The sequence below is a fragment of the Melanotaenia boesemani genome, chromosome 18 (genome assembly GCF_017639745.1).
Source record: "Melanotaenia boesemani isolate fMelBoe1 chromosome 18, fMelBoe1.pri, whole genome shotgun sequence".
Lineage (NCBI taxonomy): Eukaryota > Metazoa > Chordata > Actinopteri > Atheriniformes > Melanotaeniidae > Melanotaenia > Melanotaenia boesemani.
This window is the reverse complement of record NC_055699.1, coordinates 7258905-7279116: the sequence shown is the minus strand read 5'-3', so window position 1 is coordinate 7279116 and position 20212 is coordinate 7258905. Positions and strand designations below refer to the sequence as shown.

At 37.6% G+C, this 20212-nt stretch overlaps 1 protein-coding gene across 1 annotated transcript in view; it reads right to left on the bottom strand.

Moving 5' to 3' along the window:
- The window catches only part of LOC121629286 (vasoactive intestinal polypeptide receptor 2-like), a 53705-nt gene extending 33950 nt beyond the window's left edge, over positions 1-19755 (bottom strand). The window contains exons 1-3 of the mRNA XM_041968932.1: positions 19394-19755; positions 9906-10005; positions 3306-3413 (exon numbers count right to left, since the gene is read on the bottom strand). Coding sequence (XP_041824866.1) covers positions 3306-3413; positions 9906-10005; positions 19394-19444 — 259 coding nt within the window. The 5' untranslated portion in view covers positions 19445-19755. The remainder of the gene's footprint in view (positions 1-3305; positions 3414-9905; positions 10006-19393) is intronic.
- Positions 19756-20212: the final 457 nt, after the last annotated feature.

Here is a 20212-nt window from a genome sequence, read left to right as displayed (position 1 = left end):
CACACACAAACACTGAGGAAACATTTTTTCTATGTCAGATAAGTCGTGCACAAAGGAAACTGTAAATCAAGACATTCTGGGCTCTAACTAAACAGAAACAAACTCACAGTCCTGTTGCCATTTTTATAGTCTTATTTGACAGGGCATAATGAGTGGATTAGTTAATTTTAGATGTTCTGTGGATTTCAACAGTCATTGGCTTGCACCTTCGTGTTCTCAACTCTCAATTAAGTAGAATGGCTGACTCCAAAACAACACAGACTGGTGGTGAGGATGAGGTTCCACATCTGGAAAGTTAATCAGCTACAGAACTAAAAACAATAAGGAAGCTTCAAACAGCTGTAGTCAAATGCAGAAAATGGAAGCAAAAGTCATAACATTTTTTAAATTCCTTGAAAATTCCTGACTTTTTCTCCTCTTCCAGAGATAAAAAAGTGTTTCCAACACTGACAGGAGATTCCTTTTTTCCATTCTTTCTGTGTTTTTTACAGTTGCCATGTTTAAAAAGCATATATTGGATTTGAGATTTTAGCCTGTGTAAACAGCTGAAAGATAATCTGAAAACATACTGCTATCATATGATGATCATTAAGGCTTTTATTAGCTTTGTCATAACATGTATCCCCATTTGAACAATGTGCAACACATGGAACAGGAAGTTTGGCCCCAAATATCCGTTATTTGCTGTATACAGGTCAGGCAAAAAACTGGCCGGTGTCACCAGAGGCTTCGCCAGATTGCTCTCAGCAGAGACTCTGTGATAATTCTGATGTTATGACCAACAAGAGGATGAGAACAGAGCAGTCACAGCTTCGGTAGGGCCTCTGATGCTGAACAGCTGTTGTTCGGGTATGCTGGTGTTGACTACATCTCTCATCAGTTCACCAGCTGACCTGATGTTTCGGTCTGCTACAGGGAGGCCAACTGAACCAAATGCCGGTGAAGAAAATTAAACCAGAACAAAGAGAAAAGCATAGCAAAGAAGATTGTTGAGGGTGTAGGAAAGCTTAGGGGTGCAAAAGAAAATGCTAAACTAAAAGTAGTGAAAGTGATGGATGGCTGATGGAAAGGAGGGTTGAAGCTTCAAGGACTAAGAGGGGTGATGAGGAAAGAATGAGATAAAACAGATAAGAAAGAGAGGATCAAAGTCAAAGTGACCAAGCAATTTGATTTATGGATCGAAGAGAATTTCTGAGCTTAGGTTTCTGCAATACTTGACAGCTAATTAACTGAAGGTAACAGGACTGGGTATAAAAGAGCATCCTTGTGAAGCTTTCAGAGGAAAAGACAAGAGGAGTTTCGTTGTTTTTAACTGTTTGAGAACTTCAGCATATTTAATAAATAAGCTCATTAAAATGATCAAAATTCAGATAAATCTGTCTACAAGGACCAAGGCTGATAAGTCAGCTTAAAAACAGATCAATGTGTTACACTGTAACATATCTCAAAAATGTTGGGAAAGAGCCATGTTTACCACAGTTTGTCATCCCCTCTCGTTAAATTAGCAGTCTGTAAACATCTGGGGACTGAGACCAGCTGCTGGACCTTTGGAAGGGAATTTTGTCCCATTTTTGTCTGATTCATGATTCTAGCTGCTAACCAGTCGAGGATCTTCTTTATCCTATTCTGTGTTTCACGATTCACAAACTTTTTGACTGGTGAAATGTTTGGACGGTAGGCAGGTCCGTTCAGCACTTCTTCTGCTATGAAACCACACAGCTGTAATACAGTATATGCAGTATTTGGTTCAGTATTGTCTTTCTGAAATATGCAAAAAGCTCTAAAACCATACATACACCTTTCAGCATTGATGATGCCTTCTCAGAAGGGCAAGTTGCCAGTTTCAGACTATAATGTATCCCCAAGCCATAAGATTTTGAAATAGGTGTTGACAAATAGTTGGATGATCCCTTTCCTCTTTAGTTTGGAGGATGTGAAACCATGGATTTTAAAGCTTTGATCTGACCACAGAACAGTTTTTTACTTGGCCCTATGCCAGGGGTGTCCAGCTCCGGTCCTTGAGGGCCACAATCCTGCTAGTTTTCGATGTGTCCCTGCTGCAAAACCACCTGACTCAAATTACTGAGTCATTGTGCAAAACTTAATAGGCTGTTGGATCTATTTAATTTGAGTCAGGTGTGTTGGAGCAGGAAACATTGAAAACCTGCAGGACAGCGGCCCTCGAGGACCCACTTTGGACACCCCTGCCCTAGACTACTCTAATGACCTATAACCCAAAGAAGACCTACAATAGATATTGCTGGCTCATGTTCACATATGGCTCTTTATTTTCAGAACAAAGCTTTAGTCTGCCTCTTTGGATGGTAGCGTGTTCACAGACAGGATTTTCTAGGAATCACACCTGTTTTAATGCAGTGCTGCCTGAGAGCCCGAAATATCACAGAAACTGATTTTCAGCTGTGACCCATGCACACAAGGATTTCTCCAGTCTGAATCTTCTGATGTCATGTAGATGGAGGAATATTCAAAGTCTTCACAATTTTACACAGACAAACATAATTCTGACAAAGCTCAACAATATGCAGAAGCAGCTGTATTTAGTGCAGATGGCTGCACGTCTGCCCATCTTTACTTTTAAGAGACTTTGCCTCTCTAAGGTGCCCTTTCACACTCAATCACATTACAGACCTTTTGCCCATTAACCTAATTAGCTGCAATATGTTTTGTCAGCAAATTCTGATAAGGACTAAAAAACAGGCCAATAAAGCAGGACTGAAAGTGAGCGTGTGCATCATGCTGACTGTCCGAGTAAACACACACAGCTACTGCAGAGTCTGTTGGAAACTTTTTTTTGTGGGACATTCAAACTTAACATAAAGTTCTCAAAAACAAAACCTGATATGTTGTCTGGGACTGTGATCAAACAGGGTTTTAAGGTCAGTATGATGCCTTGTCTGGGATTCACATAAATAATTTATATCAATCTGTTGTGGCAGGGATGTTGCTGCTTTCAGATGGCCTCTTTGTTACTAAAAATATATCTATATATAAGTGTTTTGATATTTTCAAATCATTTTGCACTTACTATGTATTTATTTGTCATAACTGTCTGTGTAATTGCAGCACATCCTAAATTAAGTGTTTCCAGATCTTCAGTTTGTTTCACATCTCAGTGTAAATCCACTCACTCACAATCACAACAAAAAGAAGTGAGAGCTCTTCTTCAACCAAAGGACTGTAAAATTAAAATAGTTTTTCACTATTTTTTCTGAAGTGGTGCATGTATGTGTGTATGTGCTTGTGTTAAGCAGGACAGACAGAGGAAGGAGGAAGGTAAAGCTCACCATTCTTGCCAAAAAATCGCAGGAAAGGGGAGGGGCAAGGGAGGGTCAGCACCTCGCCGACTGCTGCGCTGTGCCAACACGACACGTTGTTCCACTCCCCTAGACATCCTGCAAACACACACACACACACGAAGTTAGCCGACCCAGAACTTCCTGTTTAGTTGAGCTCCTTCTCTCAAACCAACTTGAGGACATGAACTATAAATCAAGTTCACATAAAAGAAACCCAACTGGCACCTCTCTGGTATTTCGATATTTTGCTTCACAGAACTGCTTTATGCTCAAGAGCCATTAACAACAAATATCTGATATTCTACTAACAAAATGTAACTCTAAATATAATTTTCACTCCAATACAGTGTAATATTTTTTGGTTTTAATTACATTTAGACAGAATTCACTATGATGTCTTAAAATTGAGGCATTTTGTGCAAATTTTAAATGAGATTATGTACTAAATGAAGACAATTTTGTGCAAGATAGGACTGAGAGGGTCAGGGACAGTGGCCAATTGTTTAGGGTCCTCCAGTCAATAGGCGCTATCAACTTAACTTAAGGACTGGTTATAACATTTTTCTTCTTTTTCGTTTGTGTTTACCTTATATTTGTTTTGAAGCCTATAACAGTGGGGTTTTATTTCTTTAAAACAGCTGGACAAATGTATTTTTCAACATGGAGAAATTTGCACTCAGTTGCAAAATACCCTGAATTTGAACATTTTTTACCAACAAAACAAGCAAAGAGTAATAGAAATTTTCATGGTACGAGTGGAAGTGCAACTGGACTGACTTGCGGGTACAACCTGGATGCTAATGCCACCACAGCTAGCTTCAACTCACAAGGAGATGGCAGCATTAAAAGGTGCAGTGGAGCAGCAGCGCTTCCTTTGCTGGGGATGCAGATTTAACTCAAGTGCTGTGTATCAGATTACAGATGTTACTGTTACAGACTCTGCTCTGTGAGTAAAGACAATGAACAAAAATATATATATGTAATATATAAACACATATACATACATGTTTTTGCTCCTATTAGTCATGGGCTGAACTCAAATATCCAAGACGTTTTCTATGGAGTCAAAAGGCCTATTTCTTTCAAATATTATTCACAAATCTCTTAAAATTTACATTAGTAAGCATTTCGCTTTGCCGAGATAATCCATAGACCTCGCAGGTGTTGCATATCAAGAAACTGATTAGACAGCATGATTATTGCACAGATGTGCCTTAGATTGCCCACAAAAAAGGCAAATCTTATGCTTTGTGGCTGCACACTGACCATCCTGCAGAATGACTGGTGCATATGCTGTACGTCTTCTTTCATATCTTGATTGAGTATGCGCCCAGAGCCTGTCGTCATGATAATGTCAGGGAAAATTTATTTCACCCTTAGATTTTGAATTCTTGGAAAGAGGGTCAAATTGCTTATGGGAAGGAGCTCTTTTGAAATCTGTCTTTGTCTTGATTAGTTTTAATCTCTTCCCAGAGGACAAGAAGGAGAGCAGATAATATCTGGAGTGAGTGGGATCCCTTAAAATATACAGCTACCAAAGTAAATGTCATCAATAGTCACTTCTGCATCCCTCTGCAGCAGATCCTCCCTGTTCTCTCATGTGCAGCTGGTCAACCAAATGCTGCAGCAGTAGGCTGGAAGGCTCTAATGTTGACTGATTGAAGTTGGTTAGCAAGCTTCTTGAGGAGGTCAACATTCCACTGGGCCTTCACCCTGCATCCCCTCTACTTTCATATACAGTGCTGATCAGGATACATTTATTGTTGAGTCTCCCTTTCCATTTGATTTTTTTAAAAGATGTTTTCATATTTGTAGCACCAACAATAGTGATAACAAAAATATGTGCATTATGAAAAATCTGATCAATTTCACAGAAGTTTCTTATGCTGGAGTGTGCTGTAAAATTAAAATGTGCGGGTGGAAAACCCATGCACACACTGCAGAACACACAGATAAAGACCCTTTTATCATCGCTGTGAGGAAACATTCAAGCCCACAAAACCTTTCAGGGAAAGCAGAGCAGCTTCTCTCTGCATGCACCTTATCTTTATGTGCATGCATTCTTGTATTACTCATGCTATGTTTACACAATGTGGGAGCAAAAAGCAACACTTCGTATCAAGATTGCTTAATTTTAGTTTCAATTTGAACAGTGAGGTGAAGTTTAGGTTAAAAAAAAAAATTAAGTCAGTGTGCCACGTGTGGTGAATCTAACATTGATTAAGTTTGACCATATATATATATATATATATATATATATATATATATACATATATATATATATATATATATATATATATATATTAATTAATGAGCGGTAGCGAGGTCAATCATTACTGCCAAAAACATTCTGTATGCATCTACTGCATACAGTAGTAGCAGAAAAGTCAAAGTAGATGCAGAAAAATCTCACATGGGACAAAAAATTATAACTGATGCTATTTTAAAAACACAAATTTGCCATTATCTCTGTGGAAGAAGTTGATTTTGGGCATGTACAGACGTGGAAGAAAGTGTTGGTACCCTTCGGTTAATGAAAGAAAAACACACAATGATCACAGAAATAACTTGAATCTGATAAAAGTAATAATAAATAAAAATTCTATGAAATTTAACCATTGAAAGTCAGACATTGCTTTTCAACCATGCTTCAACAGAATTATTTAAAAAAATTCTTTGTCACATTCAAGTTATTTCTGTGGCCATTGTGAGTTTTTCTTTCATTAACCGAAAGGTACCAACAATTTTTTTCCACATCTGTAGGTTCCATGTCACAGTGGTGAACCGAATCCAGAAAAAAAAAACATGTTATCCTACTTATTCATTAGATTCTGATAGTTTTCAAGACTTTCATCATCGGGTGTTCAGAAAAGAAGTTAACACTACTACTGGTCCTACTTGAAATGTCCGAGTTTGAGCTGTTCTCGACAAGGAAACTTTCATTTGGCGGCATCCGCTTCCTCACAGCGGTGAACAGAACCCAGCAACAAACTCTTTATCCTTCTTATTTATGAAGATTCTGATAGAGATCTTTTTAAATTTGCTTTGTTATTTACTTTGTATGTTAGTACAGCGTTTACCTAATCTCTAGTTTCTTGAGTTTTCAGTACAAATGCTTTAAAACTGGCAGTATTAAAAAAATTCACAATACAAATCAAGAGTGAAAAAAAATCATATCACCCAGGCCTGGGTTACAATCAAGCTATGCAAAATATCACGTCTTGCCTTTGGTAGATGTATATTTTAAAGGATTCCACTCACCCCAGATATCATCTGCTCTTATTCTGGCACATGACTTCTGTATATATTAAGTTTTAAACTGTTGAAATGTCAAAGAGATACTTGCCACGAGTTACTGACCCTCCATAGGAAGCACAAAGTTCAGGGTTTGTTGTAAATCAAATACAAGCTCTGCCTTTGTGAGTGTGTGGTGTACTTGAGTGCAGGTGTGCATTAATGACAGTTATTGTCTCCTTGTGGAGATTTTCCTTCATTATCCAGCTCTCATGTTACATTTAATCATCCACACACATATGAATACATTTATGTGCATTTTATTACCATCACATTGTGATCTTCCTTTTATATTGCCAAATATTTAAACACCAACTTGCACTTCAAATCCTTCAGTATTGCCTTTCAATTCCAGAAATATTCCTGCTTCAAGATCCAAGATTTCAGCTATTTTTAGCAAGATTTGATTTTTTTAGCTTTGCAGGAGACATTCATTCAGCAGTGAGCCTTCACACACTTGTTTAACACACACGTTTTGTCTTTAATAAAGACTAATCAGGTTCTTGTTTGGTATTTAGCTCCCTGTTGTAAACCCATGACCCTTTGTGCCTGTCAGGGCACCTGAGAGCCATTAATTGTCAAAAGTGTGTTAAAACTGCATTTGCAACTTTTATGGCTGCAGTCATTTGTTTGCATGTTGGTGCACAACCTTTTATAGAAGCCAGTGTGTCATCACTTCATCGCCTTGGCAACAAAGCAGGATATTCTAACAACCAAGAGAACAACTTATTTCTATGATTCTGTCAATAGAAGAGAAACTTGTCACTTGTTGTCTTGTCTGTAGCACCAGTATGCATAGGCGTCGCCAGACCTCTTCTATCGGGGCACGTGCCCTGGCAAAAATGGTCTGTTCCCTGGTTAAATCTCAGGACAGAGGAGTTAACCATCCAGCACTGAGGGATAAGATGATAGAAGACGATTAACTAGACTGATATGTGAATTCAAATAATGCAGTTTCATTAAAATACAAGCTCCAGTTTGCTCTGAATTCTCTATTTACAATAATTGTGAATGGTCTCTGAAGCTCCTCTCATCTCTTTAAAACTGTGCACAATGGTTTAGTCCACACCTGCAGCAGCTGTTTCAACTGAGTCATGTTACAGGTAGCCTATGATGAGTGATCGGACAGTCATAGAAGGCAGGGGAAAGTCATGTCTTTCCCCAAGAAAGACAAATCAGGCTACCAAAAGAGAGGAGAGGAGAGGAGAGGAGAGGAGAGGAGAGGATAGGAGAGGAGAGGAGGAGAGGGAGAAAAAAAAAGAAGAGAGAAGCAGCTGCTTCCTGATTACTTTGAGAAGTGAGGTGAGTAGCACACCTGGAGTAACAGTCTGAGATGAGATTAGCAGCATTTTAGGATTAATTTAGGGACAACATGATTAATTATTATCCATAATTCATCAGTTATCACCGGTCATCAGGGATCAACCAGGACATATTAAAGCCTGGTACACTGGTACATTATCGGGCTGTTTTTGTCCAGAGTTTGCCTGGAATCGGAAATATTAAACATGTTCAATATTTACGACCGGATATCTTCATGTGTGTGAGGAAAACCGACGACTCTAATTGTGACTTTGTGGATAGTGACGTGGGCCAGAATGTAGCCAATCAGAGAGCAAGCTGACTGGGGAACAAGGAAGTAAATAAAGTCTGTGTTCACGCCGTCTCCAGTCTGTTATTTTTTTCCAGTTCTGGCTTTTTCTGTTAACAATAGTCCAAAGACCACCATCCTTCCATCGTCATATATATCCCCTTCCATGCCGGGTGTTGTGTTTTCCGGTTGTTAGTATGTTTCTCCTTCTTTGTTTTTTGCTGGTTGTTGCTATGGTTCTTCTTCTGCGTTTTTGTTAGATCACGTTTGGTCACGTGAGATGTCCGGCTCAGAGGACTAGATTGTAGATCACTTGCGGTACAGCATCGTTATCTGTGCGTTGTTCTGTGATTAGATTATCGGCGCACACCACACATAGTATGATCAAAACTGTTTAATGCCTGATTTTTTATCTTCTGAAGTTTAGGTTTAGACCCGATATAAAATCTCATAATATTAAAAAAATCCTTATGTGTGTTCTAGGCTTTAGTATCAGTGGATTCGCTGAGATCTCAGGATTGTGAAGATGAAGATCTAAAAGAACTGAACGCAACAGACCCTAAAAAACCATAATGTTAACACTAAGTAATCTTGGGTTAAAACAAATTAAATGAAACAGAGGGGAATATTACAACTTTAAGGCCGTAATGAATGATGAATAATGCAGTCTGATTATTATGACCTACAGTAGGTGTATATGAATCAGATTTAATGTTTTATATTATCTTGAAAAGGGCTACTTTATAATAATGATAATAGTATAATAATTAGTTAATTACTTAATTCAAAACAACAACTAGAAAATAAAGTTAGGTAGAACTGAATCGTACATTACCAGCAATATGAGTAAAGTCTGACTCTGACTTTTGCTGGTTTTTCAAAGCGAACCTCCAAATTCAGGTGCGAGGAAGATCAAAATTACATCATCTGACATCGTTCACCACAACAATGTGATATTCGGTTGGAGGTATATCCTAACTTAAATTTATATTTATTATATTTATTTTAATGTATACACTAAATTACATTTTAAATTCTCTATTTGTATGCTTCACTTCTGCCTGAAAATACATGAAAAGGATATTTTTTTCACAAAGTCTCTTACAACCATTTTATTATTACTATTGGTATTATTTGGTGTTTCAGTTTTAGCGGCAGTTGTTTGGAAGTAGAGAAGTAGATGGAACATAACGTTATTCATTTTATAAACAAAGCAGGTCTGCTGGGCCAGTGTCCCATTAGAGCTTTAAGTCTAGCAACGTCCCTGCCAGTGTGTAATACTTGTGTCCCAGTATGATTGTAAGATTACAACAGATATATTGTTCGTGTGTACATCCTAAGGATTCGTTCTGACAGGTGAATAAATGATTGATTACACAAGTATTGAAACAGTGTCCAGACACACCCTCCTCCTCATGTAACTGACATCAGATACCTCAGTCAGTGAATACAAGTAAATATCTTTGTTTTTATTTCAGCCTATTTTCTTGCACATACTTTCAGTGCATGTGGAAATGTGTTCTTTGCAAAAAAAAAGCATGCACGCGAATGTTCTGTCCTAACAAATGCAACATTGTGTGTTTAATTGTGGGGAAACTGACGTCACTAACCTCAATGTGTTTTCAACTTTTGTTCCTGCACATTCAGACAGCTTTGTCCAAACATTTGCAACATTACGTGTGTTTAAGTGTGTTTTTGAGGACCTGCAGTAGTTGGCATCTGCTGTTGAAGCTGTGTCTGACACTCTCCTCTGGCTCTCTGCATCTCCCAGAAGAGCACGCAGTGAGGAAACCTTCCATTAACCTGTTAGGAAGAAGGGAAATAAATATTAGGAATGTTATCTCTAACAAGAACAAAACTCCCGTCAGTCACAAGTTCAGGCTCAGCCGCTGTGTTGGTGCTATGCAACCTTCTGGGGCCTATTGCACAAAGATTAAACAGAGATATCTTGGTCATCCTGGCTCAACTTATCCATGATCCAGTTGCACAAAAGTGGGATAGTGGAAAGAGTGATATATTATGGCATAAGTCACCACAAAGATTTATTCTGGAGCTAGACAGCTCCAGGCAAGGCTAAGTTCCAGGATCTTTTTAATCTCACCACTTATCACAGTCAGCATTCACCATGATTCATGATTTTGTAGCCATTAGATAAAAGTATATATATATATATATATATATATATAAATAAATGAAAAATACACATCCCATATAAATACACATCAAAGAGTGAAACATTTATTAAATAACAATAAACCAAAGATATTAAATCATGAGTTGGATTTAAAGAAAAAAAAAAGTCACACAGTGCCTTTACATTAACAAGCTAGAAAGAAGAAAATCCCAGCATATTGTAAAACCAAATGAACATTGACAAATGTCTGTATATAATACACCACTAAAATTAATGCAGGAAAGACAAATTAACGAATGGATGCAGTCGCCTCCCTGCAGGCCTGTGTACATACAGTACACACACATAACAGGCCAAATCATAAATTGTGAAATTATAAATTTCATAATTTATCATTTATAAATGATATAAAGAATTACACAAATTCATGTCATTGCAGGTCATATTTAACTTAAACTGAAAGTATGCATATTAATTATGATCATTTCAAGACATATTGATCTCTGACCAGCCGACCACTGTTGTCATCTGGGAAGATGGCAGCATTGTCCCAGTTCACGTGTGGTGGCGCTCTTTGGGTCCTCTCCTTCCTCAAGCAGACTACACTGTGAAGGACAACACAGACCTGCATGATGTCCCATGTCCTGCCTGGGCTGACCCTTAAATGGTGAAGACACTGAAAGCGGGCCTTCAGGCAGCCAAATGTCATTTCTATTCGTGCCCTTGTCCTGGCATGGGTATTGCTGTGCTTCCTGAGGGTCTGCAATAATGTCAGGAGAAAAGGCTGGCAGGCACACCCTCTGTCCACCAGCAATACACCAGAGAATTCACCTGTGAATACAAAATGTCATCATCACAACCTCATAAGCAGACCCAGCCATGATGTTAAAGTGATTATTAATAGAGGTTATGTGGCTCACCTTGTGATAAACGCTGATAGACTGCAGAGGTCTGAAAGACTCTGGAATCCTGGACCGAGCCAGACCACTTTGCCACAACATTGCTGATCAGCCAGTCAGCTTTGCAGACCATCTGAAATTTTAAGATGTAGACTATTAAACCGATCAATGCACATCACAAGCAATGTACATTCTTTATTAATGCACAATATCAAAAAGTCATGTTCACCTGAGCACTAATGCTGTGAAAGGATTTCCTATTCAATCCCCTTCATGGGCACCTGACAGGGATTTTATTTTGACGTGGGTGCAGCCCAATGACATTGCACCAATGTAACACAAAGTAATGAGTACCCCAGCTCTGACTGTTAACACTTGTCCTGTAATTTGTAATTTGTCTTACCTGCAATCCTATGAAAATCCCCTTTGATGTTGCAGTCTTCTGTGGCGAGGGAAGGAGATAAAGAACAGCCGAAGAATAGAAAGTGTGTTAATAGCCAGACACACAGACTTAAATAATTGCACTCAAGCAGTCAGCAGTCAATTTCATTTCCAATTTCAAAAGATTCATAATCAAAGAACCACCATGTCTTCAGAGATGTTAATTAACTATGCGGACTGTAATTGTGATGGTTTCAGCAGAGTATTGAGTGTGTAGTAGTGAGTGTGTATTTGTGAACTACTTACACATTCAGGCGGTTTGCAATACTTTGCCACGTTTTCTCTCTTTGTTTTATGAACCCGGTGAAGTTCCCTCTTTTTTTTTTATTTGGTCTTCGACTTCTTCACACGCTTCTAGGAGAATTTCTCGTTGCCACGGTAGATCAGTGACTCTGTGATAGATCGTGAAGGTCTATTTGAAGAAGCTGCGACTGCATACTGATCCAGGATTGGTTGCACCTGGGTTGATGAACTTGTGTCTGCTTATTTAGACTTGCTCTTTGCGCAACCAATTAGGCCTGGGCACTCTTGTTTTGGATTTGATGAACCCAGCATAGCTATTCATCCTTGATGTCTGAACCCTTTTGTGCAACTGGCTCCTGGTGATTTTGGCACATTACACACAATAAGAGAATTTGCATACAGTAGTATATAATGATCCTTTGACAACAGCATGAGAGAAAATGCCCTCAGATTTTTAAAAATGATCTCATGAGATATTTTTAACATTCACCTGAAATCAATAATCAAATCAGCCTTTAACCAGCTGAAGAGTATATTTAGAATAAGGGAACTGATGGCTCTGCATGATTTAGAAAAAATAATATAAATCTCAGTAAATCTCGCAATATAAAAAAAAAATCTACTACTCATGACCTTAAAAAGACCAAGAAACTGGAACATATCACTCCAGTTCTCAGATCTATACACCAAAATATATATATCTGTTATGCTGAGGCCATGTGATCACAGCGACGTCTAAGATCATCTGGGTCAAGTTTTCTTTCCAACCCGACAGTTAAAACTAAATAAGTAGAATTCAAATTTAGTTTTTATGATGTCTGGAACAAAATACTTGAAAACCTGAATTCTGATCCAAACCTCAGTTCTTCTCATTTCAATTATGATATCCTCAAATGAGATTAGGCAGAAACTATGTATGAACTTACAAGTTCAGTTGATGAGAGAGCTGTTAAGGTGATATCAAAGAAAGGTTCCTATGTTAACATGGTATTTGATCTGTAAAATACTTATTTTATATTGTTTTTTTTTAGAAAAATTATCTCATACACAATGCACAAAATATGACAGAGTACATGTGCAGTTCTTTACAACGTATTTAATGTTTTGAAATTGTTATGCAGAATAATTAAGAAAATAGTATTTTGGCTGAAATTTTTTTTTTATTATTCAAATCTATTTTATGACCTATATTAACCTATTATATTTTTTGTTTATTAAAAACATATTCACTGTCATTTGCATTTAATATTTAGAAGAAATGAACAAAAACAGCATATGCGTAATAATTAAGAACACAGTGCATGTAACTCACCGTTCACTGTATATTATCATGTCTGATTGTTTCTTTCGATCATGTTCAATACATTGACTTACCTCATGTATAAATGTGTCATTTAAAATGTTGATTCGCAGCAGATTTTTAATTTTTTAGAGAAGCATTTGTAAAAATCTCACTTTTTATGAGGGGTGTAAATGCAAAATTAAAAACTTGTAGAGCAAAATATTGCAGATGATATTATGATTATTACCTGTGACATTAACAAACCTTTCTGTCACCAGTTCAGACTCAGCCTCGGAGTCTGTGCTGCTCTTTGATAAACAGACTAAAGTTCATGTTCCTGCATTCCCATTACCTCTTGCAGCTATCTGCAGCTTTTCCAACAAGCTTTACAGATTTTTTATGAACATTCACCACCTTCATACCAGAGCTTGAGTATCTGAGTGTGGGTAACCAAGGGCACCCACACACACATTCAAGTGGAGCCAACACAAAGACCAGCAATGATCTAGGCAAAAGAAAAACACTCGGGCAGAACGAGTTCATGCGTCAACTTGACTTCATTGATATACTGAGAGTTTGCGTGTAAGCAGGGAGGTCTGTTTACACTGAGATATACCACCATTCTCACAGCATGTTTGAGCTGTCAGTCTGTTTATTGCCAACACACACACACACACACACACACACTTCTTCACTTTCAATCTCTTCCTAGTTGAACTCCATCATTTCAGACCAAACTGCAACTTAAGCATGTTAAATAATAAAACACCACTTTGCTTCTGCTAATGTCAGACCAATCAGAGGAGAAAATAAGATTTAAAACATTTTCATATCAAAAATTTATAGAGCTCATAAACTGGAGCTGCTTACACACTTACCAATGCTCTACTAATTATGAAAACAAGTTAAAGCATTCACAGTAACTAACATGTATCGTAATACTTCTCTGTGCTGTATAGTTCTCAACTGGGAACTCACTGCTTCCTACCGAAGATAGAAGCCTTTAAAAAAGTCCCAGAATCACAGTAATGTGAAAAAGAAAGAACATCCTCATTCAGTCCAGAGACTTTTTATAACATGACATAAAGAAAAATCCTCAGGTCCTCCCCAGCACTTAAAATGATGTAAACATAACCTTAGAGGAACAGCAATGCTCAGTATATTACAAAGCGTCATTATGTATTAAAAAAAAAAAAAAAAACCTAAGCAAAAATGCAAAAAAAAGTTCACTCCACAACTCAACGGCTTGTAGAGCCATATTTAGCAACAATAAATTTAAGTAGTGCTTTTCTGTATGACGTTATCAGTCCCTCACATCACTGTGGAGGAATTTAAGTCCACTTTTCTTTCAGTGCTGCTTCACTGCAGCACTGATGTGGCACAAGTTTGTCTCTTGAAGTCCCACAACACTTCAATCAGGCTGAGGTCTGGACATTGACTTGGTTCTTTTCTTTTTCAGCCAGTCTGTTGTATAATTTCAGCTGTCAGACAGATGGCCTCACATTTGACTTGAGCATACATTGGTATGAAGAAGAGTTCATGGTCGACTCAGTGACTGCAAGATCCTGTAAGTGCAACTCATTAGCCCTCCACCACTGTGCTTCACAGTAGGTATGAAGTGTTTGTGCTGATATTCTATGTTTGGTTTCTCTAAACTTTCTCTAAACATTATGACCAAACATCTCCACTAAACTCTCAGGTCTCGTGGTTTGTTCAGATACTTTGCAAAGCTAAACTGGGCCTTCAAGTTTCAAGTTTCTTTATTTGTCACATAATGTCAAGACAGTGTCAGCAAAATGTGTTTTTTTTTTTTTTTTTTTTGCTCTACCTTCTACCCTTTGTGCAAAATAAAAACAAACAATTAAAAGATACGAATAGCAGCAACAGGAAGAACTGAAGAAGAACTGAAGAAGAACTGGTGGAACAACGTGCAAAAGAGCAACTATAGTAGTGATGTAATTGTTAGTGGTGTATGAGTTTTTTCCTGCAACCTGTCTAAACAAGCCCTACTTGTTCAGTCTTTTATGTTTTTGTTCATTTCTATTCTATTGTTGCTGATGTATAGTAACCAATAATGTAATAATGGCCATTAACGTAATAATTTAGGTCATTTTAAACATAATAAAGCCAATAGCATAGTAAGTAGCCAATGTGTAATATCTTATTATGCTACTGGTTAATTACTAGCATTTAAAAAAAATCTTTTGAAAACGTATTACTGAAGCCAATAATGTAATAATAACAAATAAGACTGCATTTCTTAGAAAGACAAAAATTTTTAGAAGTGTGTGAATGGGTGATGTATAATGTAAAGCGCTTTGGGTATCATTCCAGATACCATAAAAGCACAATATAAATACATTTACCATATCACTTCCAGTTCCGACACTGGAGACTTAAAAACACATACAAGGATTCCAGTCTGCTGTCTTACAGGCTTCACTTAGTAAATGTGTCATTCTTGAGTAAACTGGAAGAAACAGGTCTCAACTATGAAATGAAACTTGCTGTATCCTTCAGCTTTTGAACTGCTGGCAGATATTTTAAGAAAATAAACTCTTTGAGTGGGATGTAAACTAATAAATTTGCAATCGAGAAGTAGGTCGACTGACTTAAAAAAATATATATATATAAAGATATATATATAGCGAGAGCGAGAGAGAGAGAAAGCAACAATTGGGAAATAGTGAGTTATTTGACTTCATTTAATCCTAACATCATCTCTGTCATATAACGGGGAGCAACAGATCCATGACAAGGTAAAGGATGAAATAATAAGGATTTATTCCTAGTTTTTAATCCTGAACTCTGTCTGACCTTGACTCAGTGGTCAGACTCATTCAGCTCAATAAATGAAAAATACCACTGCTCTAAATCAACAGAAATGGCCGTATCATGCAGCTCACGGCAAGCTCACTGATCGACCAAATCACATGAAAAAAACTCCTGATCTGATACTACAAAAACACACTCATATGTTTAAATTTCTATTAAAATATTCAGTTTTTTTCCTTCAGGTATTTTTAATGACGATGGTCACAAAGAAGATTTCCTCCAGTTAATTCTTAATTTATTGTCTGAAAAGACTGGTCTCCGGGACTGTATTTTGGAAGAACACTGCACCACTAAACGGGCATTTTGGTGATATACTAAATATTTTAGTTTTCATACTGAAAGTACCAGTTGACACAATAACAGTAGCAGCCTGTAACTGGCACACTGTGACGCATTCAGCTTCTAGAGTCACAGCAGCACCAGACATATATGACTCAAACACACCATGTAAACATTGATTTTGCACTTTACAGGGCAGAAGACGTCCAGACGTCTGTGCTAAAACTGAGTTAATCATTTCCAAGAGATAATACAAGCAAGGAAACATTGCTCTTCACCTAAACTTCATACAGCCTGTAAACTCTGTTGCCAGATCTTACAGCTTTTTTTTTCTTCTTTTAAAAGTATGTTTGGATCAATGAGTAAAGACCTTAAATTCAAGCGCTTAGATGTAAAATTAAATAAAATGCAGGTTTCCTCAAATTTGAACGATTACTTAAAATGTTGGACATAAAGAAAATCATCTGGTCCTTACCAGGTGTTTAACTTAGATTATGCATGATACAGAGATCAATGCAACCTCATATAAACATAAACACGACATGAGCCACTTTGTCTTTATTTACTGAACAAAAACTGAGCTAAAATGCAGAAGCAGTGTGACAAAAAGTCTATTCTTGTTGCTTACACAGGAATTAAAAGCAGCCATGTCAAATGCATTGTATTAATTCATCATTGTAAGTGTGAGTACTTCGATAAAAGCTGAAGTTTTGGCAGTTTGGTCCAAAGCATTCATGTGTGAGTTAACACAATGCCAAGGAGGAAAGAAACCAACAGTGACTGTAGAGAGGGAATTCCTGCCCATCAATCTGGGAAGGAATATAATGTCATTACCAAACTATTTAGATCATTCTACAATGTGAAAGATTATTCATAAGTGGAAAACATTCAAGACAGCTGCCAATCCTCCCAGGGAGATTTACATCCCAGCAAGTTCAGCCCAAGGTCAGATCATGAAGTGACCAGAGAAGCAGAAAACACAAGAGCTTCATCTCAGACTCTACAGGCCTCAGTTAGCTTGTTCAATTAAAGTTTATGAGGATTAGAAAAATACTGAACAAGTATGACTTGTTCAGAGGGGCTGCAGGTGAAAAGCTCCCTAGAACAAACATGGCAACACAGCTCAGTTTTGAAAAGTTGCATCTAAATAAATGACAAAATTTCTGTAACAATATCTTTTGGACAGTCAAGGTAGAAGTGGAGTTGTTTGGTCATAATGCACAGCACTAAATATACCTCCTACCAACTATCAAGCATGGTGGTGGAAGGATAATAATTGGGGCTTGCAGCTACTGAGTTGACCCTGACCTCCTCTGTGTACCAAAATAATATAAAGTCAAATATGAAACTGAAGCTTGACAAAAACTGGGTCATGAAACAGAACAATTATCCCCAAAACAGCAGCAAATCTACAAAGACTAAGTGTTGCAAAGCGTAAACAAACACAAAAAGCAAGTCAGTATATATTCTGGAAGGTGTTTGAGACTTTTAAATGTCCCTGCATCAGTGTGGTATTTAAATGTTCAACAAAAAACTCATTAAATGCAGGTTTCACTCAATTTAAACTCATTATCTGTGTGCAAATGTAGGCCACACTGCATCTTTGAGGTTGTGGGGATCAAAAACTACAGATAATGTGAAATATTTTCTCTTTTTTTTCTTTGACATCAGTTTTTTTCCCTCTGACTAAAACACCTAATAAGTCACTGTTTCTTTCACTTGAGGGGATTTTTGGACGACTGACATAAACTCAGTGGCATCTACTAAAGCAAAATTCAAAGTAAATCATCTACTAAAGCCGTCTGGTGTTTTATGCCCAGAGAACGAACACATCTGGCTTTAAGTCTCTACATTTAAGCCTAAGATGAACACAGAAATTCAGCCAGCAGCAGCCAGAAAGAGAATCTATAATTAATGCTTTTAGTCTGTTTTCTAAATAAAAAAGGAAAAAAGGATTCAATCCCTTCATTTCTATATGTATTTTTCAACAAGTAAGAAGCTGCAGTAATTTATTGAAACATGTTCAAACATAAGTGACTGAAAGTCTTAAAAATTTAAGGTAAAAACACAGGTTATACAATTTTAGCAACTATAACAGTCTATATTTGGTCTAAGCAGCTTTATTCTTCTGTACCCTCTTAGATTAGCTTTCTGGTAATTCCTTTAATTAGTCTTCAAGAATAGTTCTCCAGGATTCTCTAAAGACTATCCAAAGCTCTCCTTTGGATCTTGCTGCCTTTTGTTCTGTTCTCTGCCAAGATGACTTCACACTGAAGTCTGGGCTCTGGGGAGGATTCCTTTCTCCATAAGTTGTCACTGATGTTCAGACCAGTTCCTGCCTCATTTTGCATACCTCAGACTTTTCTCCCTGTTACCCTTAAGACTGACTTCTTGGAAGCCATCCTTCCAGGGAGAACAGATGGATCAACTGAAGGTCAAAAAATCTCTCAGGTTTTGTGTCAAGTCTTGCTGATTTTTTCTCCCTGTTTTGTGAGGACATCACTTTCAAATACAGTTAATCTCCTATAGATAGTTTTTTAAGCTTGAAGCTTCTGCTTTTGTGCTCCACTTGCCCGATTTCCTAAAATGTTTTAAGGTCACACAACTCACCATACGCCACATTTTCAGCTAATTTTCCTTTAGGAATCACATTGAAGAGCCTAAAGATCCAAATTTCTTTGTTCTTTAAGTTTTTTATTATGTGTGGACACACAACACTGGTCCATCCCTTGAGTTAGGATTCTTTTCATGCTTTCATGCTACTACTACTACTACTAATAATAATAATAATAATCCTCTGCAACGAAGACTGGAGTGAAAATGAGTACAAAACAAACAAAAAAGCGTTGGAAAACCTAGAAGAAAAAACAGGAGAACTAATAATAAGACCTCTTGCTGTCTTCATAAAACCACAAAGATCACAAGAAAATCTGTCGGCTTCGAAGCAAAATATGAAGACGTGAAGTAAAACAACGCAGGTCCCTACATGCATTACATGTCATTTAATCTGCACATTTAACAGTATTGACATTTTGACTTATATTAATAATAATAATAATAATAATAATAATGACTGACCGTATGGATGAAGCCGAGCAGAAGCAGAGGGAGGTGGTGCGTAAAGGACATCTCTTCCAGCGGAGGGTTCAACCCACCTGAACAGCAGCCCTTCGCTCATCTGATTGTCATCCTCGGAAGGAACACGTGCACTGAAATAGCAAACTGCAGGTGGCGACACTTGTGATTTCAGCGGGTAAACTTTCCTCTATAAATGCTAGTTTCTGCGGTCTGGTCGTCACTTTTACGCACGGTTTCACATTTCCCTATGGACCAGCTCTTACTTTGGCTCACAGCAGATTGTGGAAAAGTGTGAATTTGTTTAAAGATTTCCCCAAATGGTGCCGAGAAAGTCACTGAGAATTGAAAGAATCCAAACTGAGGCGAACCACATGCAGGTTGGAACTCAAATCCAGGACAGGAGCTGCACTCAGAGCAGTCAGGCGACGGTCCCTCCCTGTTCACTTTAAAATAAAGCGCGTCCTTGTTACAAGTGCCCCCTTCAGGACGGTCCGGGTATCAAAGTATAATCCGTTTTTCTGACAAAACCAAAAAACGAAATAACAGAAACAGCGCCCCCTTTTCTTTTTTTCGTTTTAAACCAAAAACGGAAAAACGGTTTTTGCTTTCGGCCCAATAAAACGAAAAAACGAAAAGATCCAAATCAAATAACGGCCGAAATTTGGTTTTTGCAAATTCCTTGTTTCGTTTTTTTGTTTCTTATTCGAGATAGTGACGGCTGGCAGACCGGAAGCGGAAGGAGAGTGTTAACACTTCAGAACAAAAGTAGCGTGCAAACAGCTGGTTGTTTGCCAGAACGAGATGTTTAATCATTATTCT